The sequence below is a fragment of the Geospiza fortis genome, unplaced genomic scaffold (assembly GCF_000277835.1).
Source record: "Geospiza fortis unplaced genomic scaffold, GeoFor_1.0 scaffold212, whole genome shotgun sequence".
Lineage (NCBI taxonomy): Eukaryota > Metazoa > Chordata > Aves > Passeriformes > Thraupidae > Geospiza > Geospiza fortis.
In genome coordinates, this window is record NW_005054644.1 from 257808 (window position 1) to 269443 (window position 11636).

The 11636-nt window shown below is 35.8% G+C and overlaps 1 protein-coding gene across 2 annotated transcripts in view; it reads right to left on the bottom strand.

The window, feature by feature from the left end:
* OFD1 (OFD1 centriole and centriolar satellite protein) overlaps positions 1-11636 on the bottom strand; it is a 29250-nt gene extending 17614 nt beyond the window's left edge. For both annotated transcript variants that reach the window (XM_031064854.1, XM_031064853.1), the window contains exons 1-9: positions 11415-11636; positions 9352-9552; positions 8531-8599; positions 8418-8445; positions 7542-7649; positions 6703-6839; positions 4528-4701; positions 2504-2610; positions 1504-1623 (exon numbers count right to left, since the gene is read on the bottom strand). In XM_031064854.1, the coding sequence (XP_030920714.1) occupies positions 1504-1623; positions 2504-2610; positions 4528-4701; positions 6703-6839; positions 7542-7649; positions 8418-8445; positions 8531-8599; positions 9352-9552; positions 11415-11510 (1040 nt within the window). In that variant the 5' untranslated portion in view covers positions 11511-11636. The remainder of the gene's footprint in view (positions 1-1503; positions 1624-2503; positions 2611-4527; positions 4702-6702; positions 6840-7541; positions 7650-8417; positions 8446-8530; positions 8600-9351; positions 9553-11414) is intronic.

Consider the following 11636-nt stretch of genomic DNA (forward strand, 5'->3'; position numbering starts at 1 on the left):
CTGCCTGAACTGAAACTCTGTCACTCACTGTGGAAAGGATTCCTCTTAATTAAGCCTCATGTTCAAAGCTGAGGATGCCCCGTGTCCATATCCAGATGAAGGTGTTGGACAATAAGGGCCCCAGAACTGGCCCCAGGGATTCTGTGCACACCACCAGTCACCAGCCAGACACTGAGCACTGCCCAGGTACACCACTATTCATAGCCCAGTAGTTATCCAACAGTGCCATTCCAGTGAACTGGAATTTACAGGAGCTAAGACAGCTCAGCATTCTACATGACTGGGACATAATTTATAAACAATTTCAGATATAGCCATCCTCCTGCATTTCTGCAAATGTTCCAGACCACTCAGATTCTTCTCCCAAAAGTGGGATTTAATATTTAATGCAAAAAAAAAAAAAAAAAAAAGACTGATTTGCTAGCAAGCATCACTACTTCTGTATAAGAAACAGTAGTCTTTAATACTTTTCATCAATGATTCGGGTCAAAAGGACATGGATTTTGTGTTTCTGAGCACCTGCAGCATGCCTTAAAATATTTTGTATGTTGATAAAATAAGCAAAGCAGTAGTTTATCCTTAAAATGCTTTGCTTCTCCTCATGTACTGAAAGGACTTTGCAACAACTATTTTTAACTAGCTGTAAGGTCAATCAATTAGTTGCATTTCACTGGTCTCTAACAAAATCATCAAATGCCAAGGGATTATTTTTACCAAAACCTACTATCAACATCTTTGCCCTTTAATTTAAAGACCTAAAACCACAGATAATACTGGCTTGCAGTAAAAAGTAATGATTCATTAGTTGCTTGCTTTAACAGCCTGAGACAGGTTCACGACATCCAAGAGCTCTTGTCTGCATTGAAATATAGAGGAACCCTTCAAGTGACCAAGGTACTACAAAGAAGTGCTATAGTAAAGTTAGGATATACCCACTGGAACACCCCACAAGAAGCCACAGATGACTGCCAAATCCTTAAGACCAGGTTCAAACAGAAGGTAACCAATAAAAAAGAGATCTATATCACAGGATCCCTCTTCATAACTGGGAAGGGGCAAAGGTAAGAGCCAGTCTGTCTGTACAATGGACTAGTATGTCTCTCTCCCCTTTTCCAAGAAACCTGTAACATCTCTTTAATGCTGATTTCCCCTTCATGCCTCTTCTGCATTCATAAAACGCTCACTTCTTTTAACTGTGGTCAAAGGAAGTAACCGCTTCAGATCCCCTTGTCTAAATATACAAGCTAATGTCAGATGTCTTTTTCAGATACTGACACAGAATTTAAACTACAGCAACAATATAACCTATAACCAAAAGAGAATTATTTTCTATAGTAAACTTACTAGCAAATAGCTAAGCAGTAATGAAAAAGATTCAATCTCACTAAAACAAAAACATAAGTGCACAAAGTCCTTGCTTTGCTACGCTTTTTAAAATAAATCTTATAGAATTTATGACTCTGTTTTCATATTATGTGTCCTATTAGAGACAAAAAAATTTACTTTAAGAGCTCTGTCTTCAGCTTTTGGTCATATGTCTCCTCTATGTTCTTCACAGCAACCTCACGACGTCGAAGCGCATCTTCTATAGCTTTATTTTTCTCCTCCTGAACTTTCTGGGTGCTGAAATATCCAGAAATATACAGACAATGACCAGTTATAAAGTCAAAGTTTTAGTCTGGGTTTCTGTTTCTTTTTCAAAATAACATTTACAGACATCAAAGGGCAATGTGCTTGTTTAGAATACTGTTGCAATTTGAAATCATCATCAGACTCTGTCACTGTAGTTCATTAAGAACATGGTGATGTGACAAAACTAAATTGCCCTATTTAAAATTCAGAACCAATCAACTATGCAGCTATCCCGGGTTAACCCTGGCTCAGTTTCCCACACTAAACACACTTCAAAGGAAAGAGCTGAATAGCTGGAATAGCTGAGCATGCTATTCTATCAGCACCCTCTGCTGGGTTGATGAAAAACCCCAAGCTTTTGTTAGCAGGATACTCATTTCACTATGAAAAACAGATGACAAAGTAATAACATTAAGTAGTATTGAAAATTTGGCCAAAAATGGATTAGTTACTTTTTTTTTATTTAACTAAAGAAAATGGATCTTAAGGACAAATAAAAAAAATAAAAATCAACCCCAAAACACAGGACTAATAAGGCAAAATATTCATGTGCATATCTCATGAGTGTTAGGGTTACATACTGTGTTGTTTGGGGGTTTGGTTTTTTTAATTTAAGCACTTGAAAGTGAACATCTGGTTCCTTGCCTGCAAAGTAACACTGAACTGTTTTGGTTGGATGAGGTGAAATAGAAAAAACCAGAAACATCTTTTTGTATGGAGTATCCCTTCTAATAGAGACAGTACACAATACTGCTCAAAATGTAAAATTCTGGGATATATTATCAATATCAACATCACAGAAGCAGAAACATCTTGAGGCAAGTTTTGCAGAAGCATCATTTAGCATTGTACATATCCTTTAGCAACTTACATTTCAAATGCCTCCATCCTTTGCTTCAGTTCTGCCTCCCTGGTCCTTATGGCTTCAATATCTTTCAACAGACTTTGTCTCTGAGCATACACTTCCTTTGCTTCTATCTGCACCACAAAACATTATCCTTAGTTCTGCGTCACTGTAAAACTTCATTTACTGTCTAACACACTCAAACTTTAAAGGATCTTCTTCAGGGACTGACTGATCTTACTCCCATAAATACTATTTATATAGTCATTATATGAAATAACATCTGGAATCAATTTGAAGTATCTTTTTTAAACTCCCTTTCTACTTTCACTCGGAGTAAAAATGGAGTTTTAGATGGAGTCACTTCCGTCTACCCATAAACATCCTTCCTTTAAGAAATAGCACTGCTTAAAACTTAAGTAAAAGGAATTTTTTTTTAAATTGCAGGATAAATATGTTCAAACACTTGACTTTTTCTCAATAAACAAGTTTTGAATGTTCTTCACAAAACTGGAGCTAAAGAAACAAATACCAAAACCCACTGATAGAACATGACTTAAAACTAAAACTGAGTAAACCAATGGCCTTTCAGTTTTTGCAGTTTAATTTACAGAACTCATAAAAAATTGTAAAAGGGATTCTCCAAGTGCTGAACATATCAACACCAAAACCCACATATCTTCCTATTAATAAAAATGGCTTTTTTTGGCCTTAAGCACAAAAGACATTCTTTCTCTCAAAAAAAAAACCCAAAAAAAGTCTAAGAAAAAAATTGTGGTTTTGTCATATGGACCCTTATATCAACTTTGAAAGCCATGTGCATTTGACAGTGATGACAGATTTAGCTGCTGCTCCTGGTACAAAACATAGACCAGTTTCTCAAGCCACATTTCCTAGACCTAAAGTCATCATAGTGAAGGGTTAAATGACCTGACATCTTTAATGTAAATATACCTGAACTCTCTTAAAAGAATCCCCAGGTAATTAAAACAAAGCTCTCAGTGAGGGCAGAAGCTGACAAGAGAAATCAAATATTTATACAAAATACTTGACAGAAACATTGATCTAGTCATTGGTAGGGGATTTTTTAATTACTGAAATAATTTCATGCCCACAGAAGAAGATGTGTTCTTGTCAGCTTTAAAGTACATCACCATGAAGTAAATTCATGGCATGCTGATAAAACATTTAATATTATAGTAATTTATATATAGAGCTGCACAACTGCTTTGTTAACCAATACCACATGTTCTCAGGGAAAAAAAAGAGACAAACAAAACCATAATGCCACCACACCAAAGCACAAAAATACAGTTAGCATTTGTGGATGACTATTATTTGGATATGAAGGTCTACTGCAGATAGCAGGGAGGTGGCAAGGCAAACAGGCAACAGAAGAGCAAACAAACTATTCTTTCAAAAACTGAGAAGTAACAGCCTGAGATCAGGATAAGCAGTTGAGAACTACACACAAATTATTGTGTGCTGTAGTAACAGTTACTACCCTGGCAAAACACCAAGAGTTAACAGCCCAGGAGTAACTCATCAACACAAAAATGTTCAAAAAAATGAAATGAGATGCTAGCTTACAGTAAAGATGGTGGCTATTCATAACATTCAATATATAAAACCAAACAGAAACATCATATCTGTACCATATGAGCTATTTATTCCATTTAGGTTAGTCTTCTGAGCAGCTAAAAGAACTTAAGAGTGTAACTAAAAGCTATGTTCAACTTTCTTTGAAAAAAAACCCCAGTGATCTGAATTTAGCAAAATTATTAAAACAGATTTTAAAGTATTTATTACATTTAGATCCCAGCTTGCAGAACTGTTCTTTTTCCAGCCCTCTCTACTTAGATGTTTAACCATACTCATTCTTGCAGTTGCTAAATGCATTCCCCTATTTATAAGAACAAATGTGAATTCTAAGTTTTCCCTAATCAGCCACGTAAGATCTGAAGGTAAATCTCCCAAATATAAAAGAACAGTCTAACCAACTCACTGAATCATTTTGCAATAGATTAGGAAAAAAATATTTGGAACTTTACCTCTTGCTGCTTTTGAAGCCTCTCAATAGCATTCTTTTCACGAGAAATCAAGGCTTCAGACTTTGCTTGATGCGTCCTCTCTAACTCATGGCGCAGCTCAGAGATTTCTTTCTGGGTCTGCACCTTCTCCTCCATTTTAATCTTTGCTATTTCAACTTCTTTAAAATGTTGAAGCTTTTACATAAAGGAGGAAGAGAGGGTTAAACAGGGCCATCTTCAAATCAAAAAAGACAATTCCAAATTTCACCTTGAAATTCATTTTAGGAAACAACAGATTGATAATAAATAATTACCATGATAGAAGTATCTTAGCAGCACATACTATCTGCACATCTCACATAGTTTTCATGTGTTTATCCCAAAGCAGATCTTACACAAAACTACCGGCTTTAGACAAGAGCAGAACTGAAGCTTATGAAGAAAAATGCACTGCAGGAGTGATACTCTGCTTGGAATTAAGGAATGGCCATGGTCTTTTAATCCTCTTCCAACGCTGTCTTTATTCTTGTTCCTTTCCCAAGGAACCACTTCTGACTAGTGATTCAAGAAATGGCAGAAACAGACCCACACCCTGAATTGCTCAGAAACCACAGTAATTCACCTGGACACAAAAGAAGTGCCAGAAATGTAAAAAAATGCAGAACATGTAACTTCCTCTAAAGAGGATTACAAAAAGAGAAGTCCTAATTCACTGACTTCTAAGCACAATTGAAAAAAAGTAAATGCCCACAAACAGGAAAGTACAAATCTTGCAACTGCACAGAAGATCATTGGGAACATGACTCCATACAGCACGTGAAGGACAATATATGTGAGAGCAAATGGGATTATAAAGAATAACAATAAAAATTTGGAAAAAAATTGAAAGCAAGCATACAAGACAAAAAATGCGAGGAAAAACTGAGCAAAAGAATCAAAAGAGAATGACAGAAAAAATTGTGAGAAATTATTAAAGAGTGGAAAAGGCACAGGAGGAATGTCTGATCAAGCAACTCAGGTGTGTGGGCGCAAATTTTGTGAAAAATTAAAGAAATAGTGAGACAGTACAACATCACTTGTATATACAGAAATTTGATTAGAAATGTCTCACAGTAATTCACATCATGTTGCTAAGGAATTAATGTAAAGCTAATTGACTATAGAAGAGATTCTCATCTCCTTTGTTACAACTGGTGTGCTTAACCTGATACAAACTTAACAACAAAGCAATTAACATGTTTTACATGCTACAAAAGAGCCAGTAGGGGAATAAAGGTTAAATGAAGAACGATGGTAAAAGAGAGGTTTAACTCTCCATCTTTCTACTTGTCTGGCTAAATAAATGATGACTGAGTGCCTTTAAAAGTGTGTGGAAGATTCTGATTATCAGATTATCATCTTCATATCCCAAGGAATGACTGATTGTGACAGAAATTCATGAAAAATGAAATACAGTTGACTTACTTTTTTTTCTACCTAAATAAACAGATGATCTTGTCTGAAATTTATGGAAAAGAAAAAATATGTATTTAAATAAAATGCAGCATATTCCTTCTGCTCCATTTTTCAGACAGAAGGATTATCAAAGGATTATGTGACAAAATTTTAATCTTATTTCCAAAATGAAGGAAAATTCTCTGAAAGAGCTGTCTTCAGCTATAGGAAGAAAATAAGTTAGAAATTATTCATAATACTGTCACGGCTTTAGCGTTTCTGTGCAATGTTTTGAAATAGAATGCAAATTCTCATCAGTATTAAAAATTAATTATCTGTCAAGCTACACAACAGCAATTCTCACCTCTCAGTTGCTATGCACCATACTGAAACTCAAGCATCAAAATCCTAACCGGGAAGGAAAATTAAAATTGTGGTATAAACATTTCTCCACAAAACAAAATAATGAAATAGCAGATAAATTTTACCAAATTAAGACAATCAGAGTAAGTAAATGTTATGTTACAAATTAACATCAGAATACAAAGCTTAACATTCTGTGCACATCTAACAAAAAAGGGAGATGACAAATATACATGTTATATCATCAAATTAACAACAGATATTGCATTAATTTAGCCTTCTGTTCTTGTTGTAAGTAAGTATTAGATTTTTTCAATTTGCCTTTAGTATGAAAAGTTTGCAATGTGTAAAGTGAAAATTAACAAATGTCTCCCTCAAATTCATAAACCAGAGTTATACCTTTTGATGCATTTCTTCTTGAAGCTGCTTCTCTATTTCTTTTCTATATTCATTAAGTTTCACTTCTAAAGATTCATATTTCTGATGCTGAGGATAGGAGTCTGCAAACTGTTCATCAATCAGCTGAAGCTTCTCAGCTATAAAAAAGCAACACATCCATCATAATTTAAAAGCATTGGCTGCAGTTACCTTACCCAGACTGCAGGAACCTCACTCTGCAGGACATTCCTCAGCTTATTCAAGCAGCACTATCCTAGAAAGACTCTGCACAAAAGCAGAGGCAGCACAGAAATGCCATTTATCTGCTTTATATATACAGGCTGTTTAGGCACGATTTGTGGTATTACATAGCCATTCATCCTCCTTACCATGGGTGGACAAGAATTTCCTTTTGTATGCAACTTGTAGCTTTTTTGTATTAATATATTAATTGTGCAACCTTTAGCTTTTTTGTATTAATATATGAATAACAGCATGCATATTATACATTCAAGAACTCCCAATTTATGCCAAACTTGCTCACAGAAAGAAGGCACACATTTACAATTCTGTTCTCCAGAACATATTCCAACACATAACATTTACAGTCCATTTGTCATAGGTCTTAGATAAATGCCTAAGGAAACACATGAGTGATTTATAAAAAAAATCCTATCCTGACTTTGCCTTATTTTAAGAAAATTTAGAGATTCAATGTTCTAGTGACAGACATGACCTTTACTCACTGCAACTTTAGGTTGCATTTGAGTAAGTAACAAAGTAACACCATTCATGCAATATATACAAAGCCATAACATATACCAGTATGAAAACATCTGGGGAGACTTGTTTGCACTTACCAAGAGACTCTCTGTAAGGAGGCACTGAGGTGGTCTGCGTTTCTGTGCTGTGAGTTTCCCTGTTTAGATGATGTTCAGTAAGTCCAATTAAAATTTGCATAAGGAAACCTATCAAGATCCAATAGATTAGTAATTAGCAAATCAGATTTGTAATTAACAAAGCAATTTTCAATGTGCAAGAAAATCTATTTGATTTACAGAAAGAACAAGTATTTCAGTAAAAATCAATACTAGTGAACAATTATGGTTTTATTATAAACATAATCCAGTTCATCTCAGTCAGCAAAAGCTGTCCTTTTGCAACTTTTCCTCCCATCCATGTCTCTTGACTCCCAAGGTCAGTTGACAGTGAACATTATTAGTACCTAATTATCAGGCCTTTAGGCAACAGGGGGTTTTGAAAATCAAGCTCCTTTAGGTTATACAGTATAGCTAGGTTTTGTTATGCAGACATAAGAATTAGTTCTCATATAATGCAATGGAAAATCAATTAAATCTGTAACTAGTTTTTGAAGTATATTCTGCAGGCTAATACAGTGTTATAAAGACGACCCAAAACCTGAGTTTTCCAAAGTTAGTATGAAAAGTCTCCAAAGAGCATTATATGTAATACCTGATTACAGATTTTTCTCATATTTCTAATGTTCAAGTCATTTATTTTTTAAGTAAATGTCAACAGTTAATCCACAAATACAAGTTGGATAATCCTGAAATATAACATTAATCACCCTGGTGTACTGCAAGTTTCAAAATCCAACTAAATCCAAATTACTCCATACCAACACACATTTAAGAAATCTGCTTTTTTATTGCTTACATCTTAATAAAAATGAAGCTAACACAATTATCTCTGCATTGCATGCAAACATTTTGTACCTTTATTTTCCTTCCGAGTTCCTGAAGTCTGTAAGAAAGAAAAGAAGTTTTAGCCAGTCTATTTTCATCACCACTGTAATTTAAGCTTATTTTCAAAATCAAAATAACTTTACCAGTGATTTGTAAAGACTGGATTCTGGATTGATCCTCATTAATTGAAGAAGATCTTGCACAGTCCACAGCTTTGGGGAAAATAAACATCAGTTGGAAAAGGTTAACAAATTTAAAATAATTTCAAGTATGCAAATGGCCCTATTTCACAGTTGTAAATGTTTTCCATTTGTAAAACATCTATTTACTCCCTGTAAAATCATTTTCAGAGGCCTGCTGTTCTACATTTACTTATCTTCACTACTTCAGACATACTGCATCCAGCATGTACCTTCATCATCAGCTGAAGCTGTGAAAAGAGTTTTGTTCTCTCCCCACTGTCAACATGTGCTTGCTACTTTCCTTGTCTATTTTCTTGATTTATCATCCAAATCAGATGAGCTCACTAACCCAAATGATGATTAACTACTCACCAGGTCAAAAAACTAATTTTCAGTTAGAAACAACTTCACCCTATCACACACTAACAGAGAAGCAAAGGGAAGGCAAGGACTGCACTTTTCAGCCACACTTTGTAGTTAGAACAGCTTGAACTGACCAGGAACAACCTTTTCAGGGAACTGAAGGGCCAAACAAACTTTTATCAGGTTCAGTTCCCCAGTGCTCTGCCACACAGCCAGAACAGCACCACTAGCTTATTGCCAGTTTTAAGTATTCATGAAAATGACCCTGAATGACAGAATGTTCTGTGGAGATGATCAGAAGCTGTACTTATGTTTGTATTTCCTGTCACAAAAAATGATCTTTTCAATTGTTAGAATATGACAACCTCCAGAGAACAAAGCTCCTAGACATCATGGAATAGGCAAAGTAGTGAACTTACCTTGCTCTTCTCTAATCCACTTTCTGGAAAGAAAACAGAAAGTGAATACTCATAGCCACATCTCTCTAGATGATCTGCCACCAAACTGTTGGAAGCAGTGATCAAAAGTGAACTGTCTTCACTTGGAACCATCTGTGGCTGAAGCTCTCCACTCAGAATTGGGTGCATTAGTTCATGGATTAGCTGGTTTCGGAGGTGTGTCTAATACAGAAAAAAACCCATGGTATTATCAGTTTACATGTGATTCAATGAAAGTTTTAATTTTTCAAAATCCACAGGGAGCCTCATTTACTTATACAACCTACAAACAGAAGAGGGCATACTAATTTTGGCAAAATCTGGAAATGCACTATGAGCACCCTGTCCTTCTTCAAAACCCTCTAACGGTGGATAAAATGAACTCTGACTTTCCCTCAAAATGTATCAAACATAGGACAAAAAGAAGCTCCCAGTCAAGAGCTCACATAAACACCACTCTTGTACTATCATTTTCAGATCACTGCTTTCCTGTTTTCCTTCCCTTTGGCTTAAATAAAGCCCTCCTGATATGGCCTCCATCTCAGGTGTTCTTGGAACCCCCACTGGTCCACTTTTGAGTCTCATACCAAGAAGCTGCTCATGCCATCACAAAAGTAGATGGCAAAATAAACAAAAAAATTCAATGTCTTTAATATCAATTATTTTGTAAGGAAGCAAAAGAGTACTAACCAAAGAGACCTACAAGCACTAATAATAACTAAATGGCATTTTAAAATTATTTATTTGCATTCTGTGAGTTATAATAGAGGGGGAAAAGTAACCTAAAATCAGAATAACTCCCTTCCATGAAAGGAAGAAAGAATTATTTTCATTATACAGTTATTCAAATTGTTTATACAAATCGTTTATAGGAAAAAATCATGGCACAAATAGTGTTTTAAGCTTTCAAAAGCAGGTATGCAACAGTGACACAACTGAATAAAGAGGTGGCGTGTTACCAAAAATGTGACAAAATAATTACCAAAACTCAACAAAGCCAGATCATCAGACCAGCCTGATATTTTAGAATGGTTTTCAAGAGAAATTAGGCTGACAACAAAATTACAGAACTACAGAATATTCTGAGTTGGAAAGGATCATTAAGTCAAACTCTCAAACACAATTGAAAAAAACTGTTTTCCTTATTAACTTCTGAACTTGTCCAGTTTTGGCCAACTTTAACAGACATAATGTTGTCTCAAAAACAACCAAGAACAGCGACCACTTATACACCTTGTGGCAAAGTGAAGGTGGAAATCACAGGGCTAAATCCCTATCCCTAGTACAGAAAAGGAAGGCAGAAATAACCTTCTAGACAAGTTAAACAAAGTAGAAAATTGAACTTAAACATGAAGTAATCTGATAGAATATTAGTTAAGTCAAATGAGAAATGGTTCGAGCATTGCAAGCTTCGTATGAAAATAACGCAGAAACAAATTGTCCTAAATAGGAAATTCCTAGCTATTGGATTATCAATGATATTTTTGAAATACTGATCTTGATTTTTTCCTATATACTCTCCTGAATGAGCAAACAAGGACAAAACAGCTCAAATAGTTTTAAAACAGGATTGTAGTATTTTAGAAGTATTATTCATATAACATACTTACTTATCATAGGTAATAAACACACCCTGTATTATTCATATAACATGCTTAATTATCATAGGTAATAAACACACCCTGTAACCTGAGAGATTCTTTCCTATTTTATATTCTAATTTATTGCTCTCTCCCCTGCCTGACTTCCTTTTTCAATTATGGGTATTTTCAAAGACCTAAAGCAGTCTTTTAACCTTCCTGAAAAACTCTCTGAGGCCAAGGCATAATGAAAGGCCATTCTGTTTAGGGAGAACCTCGCAAATGGGGCGAAAACCCCCAAACACAACACACCCCATACCCCCCTCCCAAGTAATAATTAAGTTGTGGCAAAAATAATACTTCGTGGAGAGAGCGAGACGCTTGTACTCGGCACGGCTTTTGGGGCTCTCTGTGTTAAAGCAGCACAGAGGATCACAGGCAGCACCTGCTGAAAACAAAGCACACCTTAAGTGTGTCCAGCACGCCTCGGCTCTTAAAAGTCTGATACAGCCTTTTCCGGAGCTCCTCTTGGGACAGTGTCTCCCTTTCAACCGATGCCATCCTGCCCTACAACACCGAAACAAAAAGGGGCATTACTGACTCGCAGCGGGACCCACAGCCAGCGAGACGCCGAGCGCTCTCGCCGCTCCCCCTCGGCCGGCTCGGGCTTTCCCCGGGCAGCCTCCC